Source organism: Hevea brasiliensis, chromosome 18 (assembly GCF_030052815.1).
Source record: "Hevea brasiliensis isolate MT/VB/25A 57/8 chromosome 18, ASM3005281v1, whole genome shotgun sequence".
Classification (NCBI taxonomy): Eukaryota; Viridiplantae; Streptophyta; class Magnoliopsida; order Malpighiales; family Euphorbiaceae; genus Hevea; species Hevea brasiliensis.
In genome coordinates, this window is record NC_079510.1 from 31,138,076 (window position 1) to 31,160,413 (window position 22,338).

The 22,338-nt window shown below is 37.8% G+C and overlaps 1 protein-coding gene across 2 annotated transcripts; it reads left to right on the forward strand.

Annotated features, from left to right (window-relative positions):
* Positions 1 to 3,353: 3,353 nt before the first annotated feature.
* On the forward strand, positions 3,354 to 8,893 carry LOC110653893 (probable E3 ubiquitin ligase complex SCF subunit sconB). 2 transcript variants are annotated; one of them, XM_021809693.2, is made up of 8 exons: positions 3,354 to 3,784; positions 3,880 to 4,069; positions 4,153 to 4,250; positions 4,808 to 4,913; positions 5,145 to 5,362; positions 6,142 to 6,184; positions 7,551 to 7,804; positions 8,238 to 8,893. In XM_021809693.2, the coding sequence occupies exons 1-8, from the start codon at positions 3,591 to 3,593 to the stop codon at positions 8,650 to 8,652; spliced, it is 1,518 nt and encodes a 505-aa protein (XP_021665385.2). In that variant the 5' UTR covers positions 3,354 to 3,590; the 3' UTR covers positions 8,653 to 8,893. The 2 variants fall into 2 exon arrangements, with proteins under 2 accessions (XP_021665385.2, XP_021665386.2); XM_021809694.2 differs by lacking the exons at positions 5,145 to 5,362; positions 6,142 to 6,184.
* Positions 8,894 to 22,338: the final 13,445 nt, after the last annotated feature.

A 22,338-nucleotide genomic window follows, 5' to 3' on the forward strand; every position in this document is an offset into this window, starting at 1 on the left:
AATTTTTACAGATTTAATTACCAAAAAATGCTTAGTTTGGTCAAATTGTTTTAAAAAAAATTACAATTGTTGAATTTGAATTGAGAATTTCAATTTTTAATCCTACGCAAGTAGGACAATTACTTTGTTGGCTATAAATTTTATTTTTTTAAAATTATTTATATTAATAAAAATATAAATAGAATTTATTTTTTTTATATAAATAATTTTTATTTATTTTATTTTAATTAAAATAAAATGTATTTATATTTTTAAATTGTTTTTTAATATAATAAAATAATAAAGAATTTTTGTCGAAAATATTAATAAAATTATCAGACTTGCATTGAATTATGACTAATTAAGGTAATAGAATAAAATCAATACTAACTATATAATTTTGATAAAATTAATTAAATTTAAAATTTTAAATAAAATTGAAAAGTGCTTAGAATTTTTTTATGAAAAAAGTCTAAATGAGCATTTATGCTTCCAATATCTAAATAAGCTCAAAATTAAGTTATTAACTCAAACATTTGGGTCTATTTCACTTTAATTATAAAGTTATATTTTTATTTGACTAAAGACTTAATTTTTAGATTTTTTTTTATCTCTCAACTTACATAGGTTTAATTGATTTTTTTTTTAATTTTTTATTAGTTAACCCTATTTTGAAATAAATTTTATTTTTTTATCAATTCAATAGTCTAATCAATAAATTTATAAAAATTAAAAGATTCTATTTATAAAATTTTTATACTTTATTTAGATAATTAATCATCTAAAATTAAAATAAAAAAATTAATTTATATTAAAATATAATAAAAAATTATAGTATCAAATTTAAATGCTCATTAACTTAAAATTTTTATATATTTAAATAAATTTGATAATATTATTTAATTATGTAAGTATATAAGTATTTAAAATTATATTAGAAATAAAATTAATATATAATATATAATTATAATAATATATTATTAAATTATAATATATATATATATATTGTAATAATTTGAATTTTTAAATTATAAATAAAATAAAAAGAAAATATTATGTCATTAATATTATAAAATTTATTTGAATTAATTTTAAAATAAAAAAATAAATAATAATAAATAAATAAAAATAAAAATATAAAAAAATATATAAAGATAATTATATTATATTATATTATAGATTATAGTATTTTAATATTAAAATATTTTGAAAATTTAATATTATAATAATAACAATAAAAAAAAAAGAATTTTAAAAAGCTATTACCGTCCGTCCCCCAAAATATTCTCTCTCTCTCTCTCTTTTAATTTCTTTTTTCCTTTTCATTTTCTAGCCATAACTTCTTCCTTCCTCCGATCTCCATTTTTAGCATTCTTGGTATAAAAAATATTTCTCTTTTCATGGGCATCATATAAATATTAAATTTGTGTGGTATCGTTTCCTGATTTGTGCGAATCAAACTTTAAAAGTTTTAGTCAGTTTTAACTTCTGGGTTAGATCTCTTTCAAACCGTAAGTTCTACAAAAAAATCTGAGACCATCAGCGTGCTCCACTAGTCAAGGGCTTCGCCGCGATACCAATTTTGAAATTTTTCCGACACCAAACTTTCGATAGGTCCTATAGACTTCGCAATATTTTTTTAAGTTTCAAATGAGCTTATTTAATTTTATAACAGTTTTATTCTAATCCCTAATACTGTGAGCTTCGCGTAGGTGCCTACATTTCATGAAAATTCAGCAGTTGCTAAGGTTTGTAAATTCCATGCCGGACAGATAAGCTGTCGGAAAAACTTCAGAACCGGGTCAAATTTATAGGCTATCTCACCATTTACAGATGCCCCTGACGAGTTTCCAGCATCAGAATTGGCATAGGTAAACCAGAACTCAAAGTTTCTTCAGTTATTTAGTACCAGGTTTAGATTAAAAATCTATAAAATATTTGTGAGTAGTTGGAAAATTATAATTCCTTTTGTATTAGCTTAGTAATATTGCTAAGGACCATGGGGTAAAATTTTAGAATTTTTAGAGCTCATTTGGGTACTTTTTGCAAAAAGAGTTAGTTTTAAGGACAAAATTATAATTTTTCAAAATTATGATTATTGACTGTTTGGATGGACTCAGGAGGGGCTATGTGATGTGATTGAGATATGGTTGTGTGACTTTGTGGATATAAAAGTATATTTTTGAGCCCTTTTGGGTAGGTCCTAGGTATAGGGAGAATTATGCCAGATTTTTAGCACAACTTAAAGTGTCTTTGGTTCTTTTTAAACTTATATTGAGTCAATTATATTAAATAATTATCATATAATTGTTAGGTGAGTCGGGACAGCCTTCCTCCTCTGTCCAGCCACTACAGTGACCTCGGTTTACGTCTGTGAGTAAAATATTAATTTTAATCACATTATATGTTCACTTATGCCCATACATCACTTATAAGTATATATATTTATGTAATTAAATACTGAACACGTTTTATATTGCATCTTTATTTGATGAAATGTTATAAATGTTATTTTATGGTAATTTGGAGCAGTGTGCATGTGTTGACGTGCGTGTGGTGTGTGATATTGGATATAAATAGAACGGGTAGACGCGGTTAAAGCTTGACTCGCTAGGACCCAATCTTTTTATAGATGAGTCAGAGTAGACATGGCTCGAGATGATTTCGCTGGCCCCCGCATTTGGTCTATTAAGAGAAAGTCAGACTTGAGATGTACTTGCTGGCAGAAGTTGGATTAAAAGAGCTGTATAGGGGGATCAACTCCCATATATATACTGTTTGAATATTATCTGGGTGTGTGAGTGCTCCAAATTACCTTTTTATTGTTTACGATGTGATTTGTATGAAAACTATAAAGGTGTTGCATTCCACTCTTTAGGATATATTAGCTTTAGATAGTTATAGAAATTGTCTCTGCCTGTTCACCTATTTTTTCAGGATACAGAAAGTCCTTTATTGAGTTTAACCTGTTCTCTTCTTCGCAGGTCTACTATCGGCATTTAATTATATTTTTTTATTCTGTTCTAGAACTCTACATGTATTATTATTAGTGATGTATTCATTTGGATCTGTTATGTATGAGTTAACTAGAATTGTAAGCATGATGTATGAATATGCATGGATGATTATTTGGTTGAATGAGGGCTCTTATTTAGATTAGTATTATTATGAGTACGTGGAGGTTGAATTGAGCTTTCCAAATTGTTATATATACTGTGTTATTGGGCGAGTCAAAAACTCTTCATAATGTTTTTTTTTTAAATGTTTATATAGTTTTAAATTTAAGTTTCACTCCTTAAAAAAAGATTTTACTTTAATTTTCTTATAAAAATACTAGTTTTATAAAAATAATTAATAATGTTTAGAATTTTCTGCATATATTTTTGCATTATCCAAATTAATTCCAAGCAAATGTTAAAATGCCACTTGAACTCCAGCAGCATTACTATCCACCGCCTCTTTGAAAAATCCGATGACGGCGGCCACTACTACCCCGACACACCCGGCGGCCAGAATCAGAATAAAAAGCGACCGCCAGCTCTGGCTTCTCTTCCATTTCCCAATTTCTTTTACCTTTGACTTAGGGTTACATCAACGAAAAATTGAAGAAGATGGCGGTGCCATCACACTCGGAATCCACGGATTTGACCTCACCACCACCATCGAAGATTACAGACTTGAACGAGGACTCACTGTCTTTCTGTGCCACTTACCTGAGCCTGCAGGACCTGTCCAACTTGGCCATGACCTGCAAGTTCCTCAAGCGCGTCGCTTATTCTGATTCCATCTGGCAGCGCTGCTTCAGGTATTGTTTCTGCGATTCTCTCCTCTCCTTTCTCTGCTTCTTCTGTTTTTCTTTCAATGCAAAGATAGAATTCACTTCGTATTTAATTAGTACAGCGAGCGATGGCCACAAGAAGTAGCTCGTATCTCGTCAAAGACCTCTTCAGGAGTGAGGGACGCGTATTTGGCGAGGCATGCCTCGTTGCATCAGTTCAAATTTGTTGATCCTTTGTCTGCGGACTTGTATACGGATGCGAAATCTTTTGATCATATTATGTTGGACAAGAATGATATTATCTTTTCACAGGTCTAATTTCTGAAAGAATTCTGTTTTACTTGTTTGCTTGTACTTGCATTGTGGCATTAAATTTAATTCATTTTATTGATTAGGGTTCTTCCATACGAACAGTGAAGATTGATAGCTTTTTAAATGGAAAAGACTCTGTGGCTACACTAAGTGATCATAATGCAAGAATTACTTCTATGAGGTGAGGATTTCTGATTTCTGATGCATTTTATTGTTTCATAACTGAGCTTCTGTGAGTCAGTAAGAGTTTTGCAGAAATAGAAGTTTATGGCTTCTTAACCTCAAGCTTGTCATTCTTAGATAATATTCAATATGGACTTCATTTTCCCAATATAAAATGAGAGTTATTTTTTATGGTGCACATGACTAGAAGACTAGAACCAGCTCCAGGTTGGAATCTCATCTAGTATATAAAACAACTGAGCCTATTTCTTTGTTTAAGCATCTATGGGAATGACATTTATATGTGAATGATCTTTAGAAAATGATTCCATTGACAGGAATCTTCATTGTTGTTAAGTTTGTATGACTGAAACATTGACTTTATAGGCCACTAATAAGTAATAAATATTGAGTTAGCTGGAAACATGAACCTGGCATTTTATTTTAATGAATTTGTGGATCTTTAAAGAAGACCTATTTTCGTATGTAAATGGATAAATACATTATTTGGATGTGTGTTTGTAATGCAATATAGCTCAAGATTGTTTGTTAACATATAATATATGACGGCTGCAGATTATTTCCCATTTATGAAACCTCTCTTTTTCGAAGCGAGTCACAAAGGAAAGAAAATGTTTTGGTAACCTCAAGCTGTGATCATTCTATTCGTTTGTGGTGGAAGGTAATGCATGTGACTCATTTACTTTCTGTCTTCTCATTTGATTTTATCTTTCCCTGGTATTAGTTCTTGGTATTGATTACCACAACTCATTTAGAGAACCTAAATCATCATTAGTTTCTGTTACCTTTTTGGTTGAGAACATGAAGAAAATGTTCTTGTATTTTATGTTCATTATTTATAATACCATTTGCAATCCCTTAAGACTCACTAGTCCTCTTGCTTTTGTTGTAGGGCTCTTGCCATCGCTGTTTTAGAGGTCATAATGGCCCCGTTTCAACCTTGTCAGATAAGTTGTTAGGTGACAGTAGTGCCAAGTTATTGGCAAGTGGTGGGGAGGATGGTACTGTTCGCCTTTGGTCCCTTAGCTCAAGTGGAAAGCGTGGTCAACATGGTTTAAAGGCTACATTTTATGGCCATGAGAAACCTATAAAATTGATTTCGGTTGCAGAGTATGAGCTGGCTACTTTATATAGCAGCTATTTTAACCATCCTGAAAACTAGAAGAACATGCATCTTTTGGCTTTTAACCATATGCATTAATATGTTTAAAGCAGTGTATTCTTATGTGTAAGAGTTAAAATTGTTCTTTTAGAGATGGAAGTATCTATTTTGTGATTCTAGATTTTTCTTTTCATTTTAATGAATCACATTGAAGTTTCCAAATGATAGAAAATGAAAACTGACTGCTAGTGTAGGGTTAATGTCTTCTTTTGACATAGGGGTAGGCTTTCCTAGCTGAATTCAATTTGATTCTTTCTTTATCTACTGTGGTTGATGTTCTCCAGTTAAAAAAAAGCTTAGATTTTGTCAAAATTTGTTAGAATGGTTTAGGGTATGAATTTTCCTGAATCTAGTCATAGTATTCGACTTATTAAGTTCATTTTGACACTATAGAAGTTGATGAATTATTTATTTCATGGTCTATTAAACCCTTTTAGGTAATACATGGATATGAAAGAGACCAATGAGCTGTAGATCACTGTTGTAGTATAGTGATGAACAAAGTGTTATGAATAATTCATTCTAAGAGTTTAGCATATATTAGTTGTTTGTGCAAGTGTTCAAGTGGTGTGGTGTCTAGATTCATCAATTGTGAGTGCTTGTTCCATGAGGTTTATTATTATTATTATTATTATTATTATTATTATTATTGTTATCATTATTATTATTATTATTATTTTTCTGACCACCCTAATCAAAGTTTTGTACTTTTACTTTTTTCCTTCAGGCACAGAGCTTCACTTTTGGTAACCATCTCAAAAGATTCCAAGGTACCCATATTCATCATTGAGTGCAACCTTGCCCATACAGCATTAATTATATATTTGATGCTGCATTATAATGTGATCAATTTTTTTTTTAATTTTTTCCATTAATAAAATGTGTTATCATCTATCCATAAATGTGATTTTAATCTGCGATGTTGCTTGTGTCAACATATGTATGACACATTCTTGCATCTTTTCTATTTGAGATTGAAATACTGGTGAATTTTTAACATAGAAAGAAACATGGTTATAAGCAAAGATAGTTTCATGTGGATTCACATCAATTTCAGATCAAATCATTTTGCGACTTTAATGGCACTTGGAAACAATTGGTAGCAGAATTATGACTCCGAAAATAGATTTATGCTTTGATGACAAAAAGTATAATACCTATCCAAAAGTGTTACATAGAATAAAATATATATATATATATATATATATAAAGAAAGCTTAAATCTAACCTGATTACAAGAAATGTCATTTTAGTGGATGAAAGCTGTCATGACAATGTTGCTTTCTTTATTTTATAGTTATTCATGTTTTTCAACCAACTTGATAATTGTTGGTGAAAAATAACCAGAATCTTTGGTGTATCTATAGCTGTAGCTCCTGATTGGTATGTATTTCATTCAGGGCTTTACGACCAAATTGACATGTCACAAGTTATATAATATATTGTAGGATCTTGGAGCATTTTTACTAAGTAGTTAATATTTTCTCGCCATTTCATGAATTTTACGATATTCAAAAAGTTATCAAGTCTAATAAATCTTGTGGATGCCTCTTTAGTTATAGTTACTTCAATTTGAATATCCTGGCTGCTGCTTTTCCTCCTCGTTGTTACCATCAACTTGTGAAATTTGATTTGCATTGATTTCTACCAGTTTTTGCATATTTAGTTCCATGAGTGAGGACTGAGAAAAAACATTGGTTGATAGATTGTGTGGTCAATTTGTCATGTAGTTTTGTTGACTTGGAAGTAGAATATTGGAATAAAAATTTTTGCAACCAAAGGTGGTGTCAATCAAGGCATTTTTAAGGTACCTAAAATAAATGGCCTACATTTTGAAAAAAGAGGTTGGTTGGGGGGATGTTCTTTATAGTTCATAAATATACATATGTTGGGTAGATGTAGATTATTGTTCTGTAATTGAATAACGCATGGAAATTGTGACTAGCATAAACCTCAGTAAATTGTTCAACTAAGACCTTTATGGGGATATGTCTAACCTTTATGGGGATATGTCTCATGTTGTTACTTGGTATGAGATTACTCAATCTAAAATGGGATTATCATTTTTTATTGTTCAATTGTTCTATCATTTGGTCATGCAGTCTTTGATTTCATAGTTTTCACTGCTTCTAATAGGTTAGGGTTTGGGATATAACTACATCTTCTGCTATTCGTTCTTCATGCTGTGTGGGAATGACTACTCTGCCTGGCACACCTGTGGATATGAAATGCCATGAATCATTGCTTTATTTTGCTGCTGGTTCCTCTGTTGGAGCTGTGGATTTGAGAACAATGCAGAAAGTCATCACTGCAGCTATTTATCAACCTAAATTATATTCATTTGCAATTGCCCCTTCAAAATCCTTGGTCTGCACTGGTGGAAATGGCAAGTAAGTCTTTCTAGAAAGCTGGAATCACTTTGTTCTTGCAAGTTTCTTTTATAGATGTCATTTTTTAGTATGGGGGAAATGCTTGTAACTACCTGCACCAACAATTATCCATTGCCACCACCCCCACACCACCCCCCCTCCTCTTCCTCCCTCCGTCCGCCTGGGGGGCCAAACCTCCCCACTAAAATAATAATGATAATAATAATTGCATGCCACATAGACCACGATGGATTGATTCGATTTCAATGTCTGGATAATCTTGTTAGTATTCTGTTTATCCGCAAATGAGCTTTAAACATTAATTTATAAGCAGAAGCAAGCGGGAGTATGATGAACCAACTATTTCTGCCTAGGGAACTTTTAGTGAAGTTCTTTTGGCTTCTCCACTTTTTAAATATTTAATTTAACTGGATGAGAATATTTAATATTACAGAGCACTGCTTTGGGACACAAGGAGAAACCAGGAGACACTGAAACCAGAACCATTAGCTGAGTTGGATGGACATACAGGTCCAGTCACACTGTTGCACATGGATCCATATAAAATAGTCACAGGAGGGCCAGAGGATTTATGCATAAATGTTTGGGAGGCTGAAACTGGTGTACAAACAAATTCCTTCATTTGCTGCCAATCCGAGGATGTAGGTCATAGCTCTAGATGTACAGCCATGGCAGTGAAAGGAACTCAAATTGTAACTACTGCCTATGGTGAAGAAAGTGGAATTGTACGCTTTAGGGACTTCTTCAATGCTTCTTGTCCTGTTTTGAAACATGAAGATGAGCATAGTTCAAAGTTTTGGGATCCACAGTGTTATAGTGATAGCAACACTGATAGTTCTGATATCTGAATAAAATCATTAATTTAACTTTAGATTTTGTTATACATGTTCCGTTGTTTTCAGATCACCAGTAAATTATTATGCTGGCTGCCATTTTTTTTTGTGAGAACAATGTATTTATAAGAGAAGATTACTTTTTTTTTTTTTGGTGGAAGTGAATAGAGTATTCTCTGATAGATTTGAGGTATTGTACAAACATGTAAATTTAAGATGTATATTGAAATGTGAATGATTAGCAAATGATTTATCTGTGTAGCAAAGTGATTTATCTATGTGAATGATTAGCAAATGATTCATATATATCTGAAATAATCTTTTTGGCTCTTTGTTTTTCTTTTCTTGTTTTTGCCTATATAAAGGCTTATAATGGAATAAAATTCATGTTCAAAAAATGGTATTGTGTAATGAATACTAGTAAGGAGAATAAGGTTTGTAATTGTTTGTGGAAGGAGTAAAATAGTGAGGGTGGCGTGTGATAGTTGAGTAGTTGTAAATATGCTATAGCTTTTTAGGAGAAAGTCAAAGTAGTTACAGTATTCAGAGTGTATAAATAGAGTATATTTGTATTAGAATAGGCTATTTTAAGAATCAATAAACAATAATACTTTTCTCTCATCTTTGAATATTCTTTTTTCTTCTCATCCAATCTATTTCTTTTTTCATCTAATCTATCTGTTTTCTCATCTATTTCTCTCTCTTTCTCTCCTTATTCCTCTGTTTCACTTAGTTGGCAGGCTGTTATGTTACATATTGCTCTCGTAAAAGGTATTCCATCTCAAATTATTAGGTTAAAATTGTTTTTTCTTGTGAAATATACGCACACTGAGTTCTGTGATGGAAATGGATCACTACTAAAATCATAGTAAAACCATAGTAATTATGAGGTTAAAATTATGATGGGTTTGGTCGCAAAAGTAATAAGAGAAATCAGAGATCAATTTTAGTGCCAAATGCCAAATTTTATAGACATTATATAGTTTTAGTTTTGACTCTTCGATCCAAAGCTCAGCCCTCACTCCTTAGTCCACTGTCGTAACTTACATGATCACCTCACTTCTATGCTCCATGAAACCCTAACTTCTCCAAAATGCCCTCCACCACCACCCTCCTCTTGCTCTTCCTCACTTCCACAACCTCTGCTCCAATCCCAGGCATAGACTCCTTCCTTTCCTAGCAATCCCACTTAGAACCAAAATCCAACAACAGCAATTTCTATTACCTACCTTCCTCTCTCAAAAAATCTCCATCCCTTTCCTCTCCTCATCCTCACATCCCTTCTCTCATGTTCGAGACTAGAGGTTAAATGGAGAATTATAATTAGCTGAGTTGTTGGTTAGCTAGCGGGAGTTGAGAATTGGTTATGGATGAGCTGGAGTTGTTAATCTGTTTCATTTATGTTATAAATACTTGTACATCACAGATCTAAATCATGGAATGAGATAATGACAGTTTCTTCTCTAATTTCTTCTCTGTGCTTCTCCCTTTTCTCTATTTCTGTTCTTCTACAAGTTCTAAAAATCTGGTTCGTAATAATGGCATCAGAGCAAGTTGATCCTTCTGCTCTCTAACTTCGTTTCTTTCTTTCTTTCTATAACTTTCAAGAACAAATTCTCTTTTTCTTTGTTTTCAATTTCACTTTTTACCTTCAATTGTAAATCTGATTTTAGGGTTCATATTTCTCTTTCTCGCAACTCATTCCCTTCTATTTCTTCCTTCAATATGGAATTAGAAAAGATTATTCAGGGTATGCTCGAAATTAATGAAAGATGGGAAAAGAAAATGGAAAATTCTGAGAAGTCAGTTCAAGAAGAAACAAAATCTCAGGGTTTTGAACCAGAATTGAATGCCCAAATCCAAGAAATAGTGAATTGAGTAATGGCAGTGAGAGGATTTTAACGTTAAGGAGGAGACTTGCCTTTTTGATGACGGACCACCTCCTTTTCATTGTCACAGAGAGGAGTTTGTTCAGGAATTTCAACCTAAAGATTCAATCCAACAAAGTTTTGGAGATGATATTAATGGTGTAAATGGTGGGAATAATAAGGGTTTTGAGAATGGAACAATGGTGGTGAATTGGGATTACCAATTTAAGAAGGAAAGATCGATGAAGGCCAAGACGAAAACCAATCAAAAACCAATGTTCATCTCTCAATCACAAAAACTCTTTCAGAATTAAATTAAAGAAGTGAATAAGGTCTTTGTCTTTGTCTTTATCTTTGGTGTGAAGAAATGTGGACATTGGATCATATTTGTGACAAAGAAGGGTTACCATTATAAATGATATTGAAGATAAAGAAGATGTTGAATCACAATTTGTTGAACTTTGTGAACATGTTCTTCATGTTGTTATGACACTGGATTCATTTGATAGGCTGCAGTTCATCAGGTTGCAATGATCCAGAAGAAGCTTGGGATGGTTATGAATCTATAACATAACTTTTAGGATTTTACCCCAAAAACACAACCGAGGAAAGGAGCATGTTGAGAGCAGTGAGATTTTTCCTAGATACATAGAAGCTTAGTTCTCACTGTCATTTTGTCTATTTTAATGTTATTTTGTGTATTTTGCTATAAATCAGTTGGCATGTTAGTCAACTTGTGTTAGGTTCAAATCTACTCAAATTGGGGAATGTAACCATGCTTCACCATGTCTTTATTACTTTAGTGGTTGAGCAAGTCTATTATGAACTAAAAAGTGTAAGACTTCTATTATATGAAAATATTAATGAAGTCTCTCTTATGCTGCTGTTGAGAGAATTTATAAAAGAAATATGTTTTTCTCTATATTTCAGTCCAACAATTGCAACAATTGGCATCAGAGCTCCTTATGATCTTTAAGGGCTTGAAAAAGAGAGAAAACAAGTAAGAATTCCCTGCAATAAAAAACCTTAAACACTAGAGCTGAGAGTGATGGCTTTAAGTGGATATTTGGCTCCACCTCCTCCTATATTTTTCAGAGAAGGTTACTATATTTGGGCTGTGAAGATTGTCGACACCATATTTTGGCCGACCCCTAGAATCAATAAAAATTCTTCTTTGAACAGCTAATCACGTTTCCGATCCCTCTTTGATAGGCGGTCACATTTCCGATCTCTCCTCACAAAGGATTGAATCAATGCTAAGTCCTCATATTCATTAAAGCCTTGCCGATCTCTCAAATCATTTACCGACCTCTCAAACCCGTTGTCGAACTTCCGGACCTGTCAAGTATATTCCTGATCTCTGTTGATAAATAAAATGAACTGGCACTAGATCTTTTCCTACCAGTTTTATTGCCGACCTCCTTTCCGAAGGTTTAAGAGCTAAAGTTTTAGTTCGATTTAATGAGGATTCCGATCTTAAGTGTTCGAGTTAAATTTTCAATCAAGTTCCGTTCAGCATTTCTTCCCTACCGATCTCATGCTTAAAGTGCTTTCCGATCTCTCATACTTAGATTAATAATCACATTTAGTTTTTGTTTTGCTGTGCTCATACAATCAAATACTCAGACAAACAATGGTTTAAAATTTTCCGATCACAATCTTTCATTGAACAAAGAGGCATTCCATTTCATGTCATAATCAGACAAGTTATTCGGTGGGGATCACCCGGCTGATCTACATTGGATCACTCTCCCTCTCTCCATCACCTTGGCTTCCTCCTCACTATCTTCGCGTCGCCCTCGGAGCCGGTCATCCATCCAGAGAAGTCCTCTTGAGTAGCGCTTTTGGAGTTCGGCCAAGAGATCCTTATGAGCATTCACATAGGCTCCGGCTATTCCCGACACCATCTCTTCATCTTTTTCCTTAAGCTCTTTGCCTTTCTCTGTAAGCTCCTTATCCTTCGCGTTAAGCTCCTCTATAAGTTGAGCGACACTGGCGGCCGTTGGCACTGAAGTGCACGGACTTCTCCGAGAGCCGTTCTCTTTCGGCCAGTCACGAGACTTCTCGGCGGTGGTCTTCATGGTACTTCGCCCGTCCCTCGACTTGAGATATATAATCCGGCGGATGAGAGTTGGGATCGGAGGAAGCCAATTCCTGATTTTTCTTCCCGACCTCCTTACCCAGACGTTGAATCTTTTCGAACCATGGTCCGGTTCACGGACACTCCACATTCAAGCTCATGGTTCGAGTCAAGATATCATCGAGACCATTCCGGATAGCTGTCCGATCCTCTTGAAAGAAGATGGTAGATCCCGGACTTTGGCAAAATCGGAGTTCTCCTAACGATCGGTTATTCTTCAAGCGATCGTCGATGTCGGCGCCACGAGAAGGTCCTCCTGAAGATTGAGAAGGCTCCCTTTCCGTGCTTGGAATAAGCGAGAGAAGCGGGGCTGCTCTTCCGATCTAGGAGGAGATCGGCGGCTTGATGGTCGGCGGACCGAAGGTTGGCGGGTCTCTTTGTATCTCCCAGGTTCGTGGCCGGGTGTTTGAAGTCGTTAACGCTTCATCTCTTTTATCTTCAGGAGATCTCTCTTTCTTTCTTTCGTTTCCTAGAACCTTCACCACCCGCCATACACCGCAGAAAAAGAGGTTAGTGAGATCGCTAAGGTCCCGAGAACGAGATATAGAAAATACCAATGCGAGTCGAGAGCGGAAGTTCGCGATCTCGGCCGGTGATCGATTGCATGGTCCAATGGTGCGATTCGCGATCACGCATTTGGACAGAATATTTTAGAGTGGCGGCACGACTTTTAGCTCCATCACTATTAAGCTTTCCTCTTGACTCGGGGTAATGTGCTTGGGCGAGGGCCTGGTACCACCAGCTCTGAGGAAAGTCCTCAAAGCGGCTCGGATCTTTACTCCTCGGAATGAAGAACCTGGTTCTTCCAATTCTTAAGGGATGAGGCGATTGGAAAGAGTCCGCAATGAGGCTTCACTGAAAGAACCAGATGTTCGTCATCCTTTTCGGCGAGTTAGTGCATGCGGCTCGGCGAACACCTTAGCAGTAGGTCTGATTCCCTTAGCTCGGCATAGACCTCGGAAAGCTACCAAGATCCGCTACGAGTTTGGGTGGATTTGAACAATGGATGCTCGGTGAAGTTTTAGGACCTCCTTATAGAAATCGGCTAGAGGAACCTCGGGCCGGCCTTTAATCAAGTTTCTCGTACACCATGACCATGTCATTCTCTTCAAAAGAGTGATCGACACGAAGATCGCCATGGCACTTGATCGGCTCATATGAATCGGGACAAATATTGTATTCTTGAACAAGCGATTGCGGTCGAGTTCTCGAAGAACCGACGGAAGCTCGTCTATAGGAAGGGTCTCTCTCCTTGAAGAAGGTGCGAGCCTCGATGGTATGACCGCCCCAGAGTTGGAGCGGAGGCCACAGGAGGTTCTTGTTGAACGCTTGGCCCATTGCCTCTTCTTGAGACGATGACCACGAACTGAATCGAAGGAGGGCTCGCCGCTCTCGACCTTGGCACCGTTCATTTTCAAAAGAAACAAAGAATTTAAATTAAAAGAGGATCAAAGCCCTTAGAGTCTGATCGGCGTCGGAAGAACTTGAGAAAATGAGAGAACTTCGAAGTTATGAGCAGAGGATTGAAAATGGAATGAGAGAACAACTGGCTAACCCTCCCACCCCAATTTATACTAGTCCGAGCATTTAATGCTCGCGAGGTTCTATGAAGCGCATCGATTGGTGGAACTCGGCAATTTGTTCGACACTTCTCTCAAATATCCGAATGTTCGAGATCGGTTAATTAGAGATCGGCATAATGAGCTAAATATTTTGAATAAAGGATCGATTAAGTGTCATTCGGTAAAGAACAGATCGGATAACCACATTAGAGATCGAAAAATAATCAATGCAAAAATAATAAGATGATACCAAAAAAATAAAGTATTTATTTTCAAAAGATCGGTTTACATGAATTGGGCGATCTCGAGGGATAGGGTTACACTAACATTGGATAACATCATTTATGTGATCTCTAGAGATCGGATTGCATTGAAAATAAAATACATCATTTGGGTGATCTCTAGGGATCGGACTACAATAAAGGTCTAACTACATCATTTGGGCAATCTCTAGAGATCTGATTACATTTCAGGATTACATCATTTGGGCGATCTCTAGAGACCGGTGGAACATCCTATCTAAAAAGCCTATGTCAAAGCCTAGTCTTGTGGCTGAATCAAAAGATGTGTTTGACCGGAGGCATTGTTGGCATCGGATAGATGTGCAGCTCAGATGGGGTGACTATGACTCCCATGAAGATGAGAGACATCGTCACCGATGTTACCACTCGAAACCGACCCGCTGTCGAAACACCCAATGTGGAGGAAAGACGCTGTCGGAACACCCAATGCGAGGAGAAGCGAATGAACTTCGGTTGAGTGACTCGAGATCGGTACAACCAAAGTCCATAATACAGATCGGTCAAATCGGTCCTCTCACCATCATCGGTAAAGGTCATTTGATCAGGATCGTAAATTTTGATCGGTAAGTAAATAAGTTCATCGGAAAAGATCAAAGCCACGATTATAGCGTAACTTCCACCGGGCGGCTAGAAACGAGGAAAGTAAGAAAAGAAGAGAGGAAAGTCAGATGAAGAAAATGTCTCCGTCGACAGGGGTATATATAGGGGGAAATGGGCATTTAATGCTGAGCGAAAAACGAAGCGGACGCTTCGAGAATCGAGATGTAATTAATGCTTGGACCGAATCCAGACTGATTAAGGGATAATAGAGATCGGGAGATAGGAGATCAGCATGAGAGATCGGAATAGGAGCTAGGGAGGGATCGGAAGACAAAAAGAATAAGACAAATCCCAATAACCGTCGTCGAATCGGGCCGAGGTAGTTAAAGCGTGGCGACGAGATCTCCACCGCGCCTAAGAATCGCCCGCAATCTTGTGCAGTGCGGGTATGTCATGACAGTCCTGTACATCCCAATCTCCACCGTTGATCCCACTTGTAAGGACAAACCCGGAACCCTTAGATCAAGAGAGAAGACGACAATACCAGCGTCTTTCACTCTTAGCCCTCGGATCGTTCCGGACAAGGAAATTTGGGACCGTCAGATGGAAAGAAGAAAAGGACAAATATTATGAAGAGTGATCTCAACCATTCATTTTGATTCTCTTTAATTCCTGAACCTCCGATCATGTCCTTCGAGATCTCGACCCTCCATCTCCCTCAAATAAATCCTGACCCTTCACGAAGAGCACCCGATTCCTATAAATACCGGCATAAAAACTGTTCAAGGGACGGACGGAAAAATAGACGAGAGGCTGTTATTATAGCAAGAGGAACTCTGAAAGTTCATTTAGTTTGTTACTCTGCTATTTAGAAGTGTTGATTAAAAGACTTTGGAAACTAGTTTTCTGAAGTGTTTTCTTGAAGAGATTTTGAATACTGGAACTCTATATTTCCAGTTTGTTCATTATCTGGTCATACTCTCACTTTACATCTTTTATCATCTCTGTTTTCATTGCCCAAGATCAACTTCATATCACTCATTTCTTTAGCTAAGTACCCTCCAGTTCACGAAGAACACCACCCTCAGGCTAATCAGTCTACTGTCTCATCCCTGTTTGCCACCCCGTAACTATTTTAGTAGACCCGGCTCCTCACAGGTAAGAGTTCATACTGCTGTTTACGTTTATTTTCTGCACTTCCTTTGTTCTTCATACATCTGCAACTTTCTTCAAGATTATTTTATGCAGAGAACCCAAGAAAAATGTTGTTGTAAGAGTTCATGCTCTTTGTTTTATTAAGTGTCTACGTTTATTTCCCGCATTTTCCTTGTTCTTCTTACATGCGATTTTCTTCAAGATCATTTCGCACAATCAATCACAAAGAAAGTCACTCTCAAATCATCTTTTTAGTGATCAGTTCATTTTATTGATCTCCGTCATTTCTGAAAACAAGTTTTCTAACTCCTAGTAGTATGTAAATGGTTGGGTAAACGTAGGTAGCTGCAACTTAGAGGTCTCCTTTAAAAGAGAGGACCTGAATAACACGTCAGGAAGATAGCCAAACTATTAGGTTGACGTAAATGACCACTCGACAAAGATGTCATAGAGTGGAATAAAACCAAAGTAAAGCAGAATAGGTCGGGCATCAATAGATACTGGTAAAATGAATACATGGGAGGTCGGTAAATCAAGTCTAGTTTTCCCCATCTAGCCAAAAGGTATTGAGAAATCTTATCCTCAACATCTTTGAACTTCAGGACCCTTATTTTTAGGTTCTTAGGACACCAAAATTCGGGACATCGGAAAAATCCCTTTCAGGCTCCTTTCTAATTTAAAAGAGATCGGAGGAGAGTTCTTATCCGGTCTCAACCCCAAATTTTAATAAACGTCTAAAAGAGATCGGAGGAGAGTTCTTATCCGGTCTCAATCCAAAATTTTAATAACTATTAAATAGAGATCGGAGGAGAGTTCTTATCCGGTCTCAACTCAAAACTCTAATAAATATTAAATAGGGATCGGAGGAGAGTTCTTATCCGGTCTCAATTCGGGACATTAATAAATAACTCTAAAGGAGATCGGAGGAGTGTTCTTATCCGGTCTCCCCTCAAAATTTTAATAAATAACTTAAAAGAGATCGGAGGAGGGTTCTTATCCGGTCTCCCCTCAAAATTTTAATAAACAACTTAAAAGAGATCGGAGAAGAGTTCTTATCCGATTCTCACACCCGTTCAGTAAGGTTGTCTCATTTACTTATATATCTGGGTGATCCAAATTTAGTGAAAAATCAAATATTCCTAACACCAAAAGGATTAACATTGCCACCTAAGCCCTCCTAACTAATTTATAAAGGACGCAGAATTAAATCTACTTACCCTTATTAAGGGACGAGGTGGGGTGCCTAACACCTTCCCCACCCGTTTACGGACCCCGAACTTAGAATCTCTGTTTTGAAGTGGTTTCATTTTTAATTTAACTTCTCAAATGGTTTTCTTTAGTTTCCCTCAAAACTAAGGTGGCGACTCCTCACTTTTTCCCACTTCGGTGAGTGATCGTCCAGGCGACCGCAAAATCCCATTGCGACAGCTTGGCGACTCCGCTGGGGATTATATATCCCGGTCTAGTGGTCCAAAAGTAGATTTAATTTTGTCTGATCAAATTATAGTTAGATGGGCTCACTCGGCGATGTCTTATATGTTAATTATTATTACTGCTAACTATTTTGTTTTGCCTGTTCTATCTCTTACAGTGCTCTTCATTTCAAAAAGGAAAAAAGGGAAAAAAATGGAAAAATAAAATCCCCCTGAATTGGGAAGAGGTAAAGGTGTCCCTTCACACACCGAACACTCACACAATGTCCTCACACACTATGGTCCTAACCCGGGCTTTCTTACCCTTTTAGGAAAGTAGGAGGGAGTCATGTAGCGGTACAGTGGGTTTTACCCGTTAGTATCGTGAAGGCTTCGCTCAAATTGAAACTCTCTCTATCCACTGTGATACTCGAGGAATTTTCACGATAACATCATGGGGGTAGAATGGGGCTCTCTTGTTTCTGATGAGGGCAATTTGGGAACCTGTGGCTTTTAGAAAATTAGTTCCTGAGCTAAACTATCACAATAGTTGAAGGCCGTAGTAAACTACCTCATAAGATAGAACTATCCAGGTAGGTAGCGCTCACCCGGTGTTAGGAGTCTCCCTACTATAGGACAAAAGGGGCATACTTTCTCTTACCCTATTCTGCTTTAATTTCCTTTTGTTCATTTCTTTTGAGGGTAATCTTGAATCCTACTAGAACACCTACACATTTTCCTACTTTGATAAATGTGTACGTGTCACTCTGTCAACAGTATGATTCAAAATTACCCTAATTTGTCTTACTAACGAATTTTCTCACAGGCATCACCAAACCAAGAGTCTGTAAAAGGATAGGCATCATTCTTATCATGGCATCCTCGAGTCAGTCGGCAGAAAAGGTTCAGAATGCTAAACTTTGGTCCAAATCAGCTCATTGTCCGGTATCCTCACAAAATGATGCTTCCGAGGCACCTGCTGGCTCGCTACCTTCGCTGGATCTGAATAAAATAGAGGTCAGAATGAACAGCCTAGAGGGTCTGTCTAACGGATGGAGGTCGCTTCCCGATCAGGCCAAGGTACGTTTTGAAGAGAAGTACGGGAAGATTGCAACCTTAATGCAAGTCAAGGTCCAAATCCCGGCATTAAAAGCCATGTTGTCGGTTTGGAATCCTAAATATGGGGTATTCTCTTTCAATGACATTGATACGGTCCCCACTATGGAAGAATATCAGGCATTGCTGGGGATCCCATACTCATTGCAGAGCCGGATCTACTTACACCTCGAGCATAGGCAAACCTGGAAACGGTTGGCTCATATGTTGGGTTCTCCCCCAGAGGAAGTAAAGTCCAAAGAAACTGCCAAGGGAAAAACACATGGTTGGTATTGGACATATCTCCAGAAATGTTTAGATCAATACCTCCAAGAGAAACAGTGGGACCGGGCTTCAGTAGCTCTCGCTTTGGGAATCTACGGTCTGATTCTGTTCCCGGGACCATTGGGAATCATAACTTGCAACGCGGTGGAAGTGTTCTGGACGGTGGAAAGGCAGCAGATTAATCCAATACCTGCAATCCTTGCGGAGACTTTATTAACCCTTACCTACTGCAGACAACAAGGCAGAGGATCCCTTAAGTGTTGTTCTCAACTGTTATACCTCTGGACTATCAGTCACATGTGTCCTGTGGAGACAAAAGGATTGACTTGGTACCTTGACCAGCCTCCCATTGAGAAGATGATCCGGTTAGTGATCAGCCCGAAGAATGAAAAACAATGGTGGGAACGGATTTTGAGTTTCAATAGCCATGATTACTGTTGGAGGAAGCTGGGCGTCAAGCCAACCCGTTTGATCGATGCAGGGGTATTCGATCGGTGTCACGATCGGAGTAACCGGATACACAAGTTACACTCCGGCATTGGTAATGAGGCAGTTCGGCTCAACACAGTCTGTGATCAACATTGAAGAATACCACCAAGGTTGCTTCTACCACGAGCTCAAAGGAGAAGAAGGGTTAAAAAAGGCTCGCAAATCTTGGGAAAACGTCACTCTGATGGAAAGATCGCCTAAGGGCCCAAGCACCTCGGGCGAGTATCTTAAATGGAGAGCTGACAGGGACCGAGAACATTCAACTGTGAAATTCGAAGACGGTAACCCGCTCCGAGATGTCCTATTAGAAGAAACGAATGACCATCTGGATGACTCACTACGAGAGGCTAATACTGAGAACTCACAACTGCAGGAACAAATAAAACAGCTGAAGGACCAACAGCAGAAACTTAAAAGAAGAGTAAGAAGACTTAAGGAAGAGGTAAGGGCCGAAAGGATGGGGTTCGAGGAGCAAGAGGTGCAGTGGGAAAAGGAAAGAGACTCTCTCCAAACTGAGGTAAAAGAAGCAAAAGTACAGAATAGCAAGTTTCAGGAAAAAATGAAATACCAAGAGGTACTCGCCGAAGAATATAAGCGAGAAAGTAAGAAGAAGAAGCTTGAATTAAAAGAACAAGCACTACTCATCAACGATATCTTGAAAGAGTGTGCTAAGGAAAGGAAAGAGAAAGAAAAACAAGCTGCTCTCTATCAAGGACTGAAAGAGAATGTTGACCAGCTGGAGAGAACAATAGCACAGGGAAAACAAGAACTATTACCGGAATCCGAGTATGCCCTAAAAGCATTCGATCCTGCCAGGCAAGAAGAAAGGTTATATGAGTATCTCAGAAAATGTCATCTTATTATAAAGAACCTTCCAGAGCCTAGGCCAATGTAAAAGATACGATGTACAAATTACTCAGTTAATGAAGTGATTTTTGGACCATTGTTTAGCAAAATTTGTGAATGAATAGTATGACTCCCGTAGGAACTTCCTCGCTAGGGTTATGTGAAAAATTGAAATGCGCTATATGGACAGGTATCATAAATGCGCATTCAATCCCGTCATTCACGGTCAGACTATCGAACGATGCCATGATAAAGCTGAGGCGATTATCCTTTTTACAGATTTCAACCTGGCTCTCAAATGCCACTGTATCCTTCGTCCAGACCAGGACTTTTAGTTTCTTTGCAAAATTCGAAGTTTATTTAAATTTTTTTTTTACTCCTCCCAGGAAATCAATATTGATTCAAACAAGGCAAGTCTGACCAAGCACACAGTTCAACCCAAGCGAGTGTACTTAACAAGGTCTCGAACAAGGAAAATAATGGAAAACCAGGAACTAGTACAGAACCTACAGGGCAAGTGTCTGAACTAAAAGACCATGTTTCAGAACTTATGAAGATGATGAGGGAGATGTCCCAAAATAGGCCCACTTCGACCCTAACCTACCATTACCTCCCCACCTCCTACAACGGTTGATTGTCACTACGCTTCATCCTCCTTCACTTTCCGACCATCAATCCCGGACCGGCCGTCACTTGTCAATCCGGTGACCATAAATAATGACCTACCTTTTTCCTATTACCCGGCTATCTCAAATGCCGAGCCTCACCCTTCAATCCCGATCCCTCCAGTTTACTCCACCCCTCAGCTCCCAGTTGGAGGAGCGCATCATACGGTGGAAGGAGAACATAGGGCAAGAGAAAATGAGAAACTATCGGCTCTAGAAGAAAGACTGAGAGCAATAGAAGGGTGAACATGTATGGTTCGATCGATGTGTCATCACCGAGATTGGTGCGGATGTGGTGGTACCACCCAAATTCAAGGTTCGGATTTCGACAAGTACACGGAAACTCGGATCCCGCATCCACTTGGCAACCTACATTGCCAAAATGTCTGCCTTAACAGAAGACGATAGACTTCTCATTCACTTCTTTCACGAGAGCCTCTCCGGAGCAGCTCTGAGATGGTGCATACAATTGGACAGGAGCAAGCTGCACTCCTGGAAGGATTTAGCCGATACCTTTCTAAAGCAGTACAAATTCAATTGTGATGCAGCACCCACAAGGAGGGACCTCGGAGCACAGTGCAGAAAGGCGGGAAGGTTTCAAGCAGTATGCCCAACGATGGAGGGAGAAGGCTGCAGAAGTATATCCTCCGGTGACCGACAATGAACTCTGCTCCCTATTCATCGAAACATTGAAGGCTCCCTACTTCAACCTGATGATTGGAAATACCTCCAACAGCTTCTCAGATATCATCCAAGCTGGTGAGAGAATTGAAGCTAATCTGAGAATAGGAAGATTACAGGAGTTGGCTGAGAACCCTGTGAAGAAGACTGCCAGCTTTGGCAAGAAGAAGGAGGGTGATGTGCACTCTGTCACCCGTCAGAATAATTACTCCCAGTTTCCCCAAAATAACTACCGGCCATATCCTCCCTCTCATGGCCAAACCATCGCAAACATTCCACCTTCTTTCCCTAATTATCCACAACCACGCCCACAATACGCCCCACCTACAAATTTCCAACCAAGACCACCTCCTCCTCCAGCTCAACCAAGACCACCGCAAAACAACCCGAGACCTCCAAGGAACCCTGATCCACCTCTTCCCCTTCCTCTCAGTGAAATATACCGATACCTTGTCGGTATAAACCAAATCGTACCAGTCCCCTTAGACCCAATCCAGCCGCCATATCCCAGGTGGTATGATGCCACTGCCCGTTATGAGTATCATGGAGGGGCACAAGGGCATTCAACTGATAACTGCGGGGCACTCAGAGGGAGAGTGCACGCTTTAATCCGAAACGGGTGGTTGAAGATCGAGGGAAATGGTTCCCTCCCCAATGTTAC

Coding starts and splice junctions, on each gene's coding strand:
- LOC110653893 (XM_021809693.2), top strand. CDS start 3,591: ATGGCGGTGCCATCACACTCGGAATCCACGGATTTGACCTCACCACCA. Junction 6,185..7,550: donor CCATCTCAAAAGATTCCAAG/GTACCCATATTC, acceptor TGCTTCTAATAG/GTTAGGGTTTGGGATATAAC. Junction 7,805..8,237: donor TGCACTGGTGGAAATGGCAA/GTAAGTCTTTCT, acceptor TTAATATTACAG/AGCACTGCTTTGGGACACAA.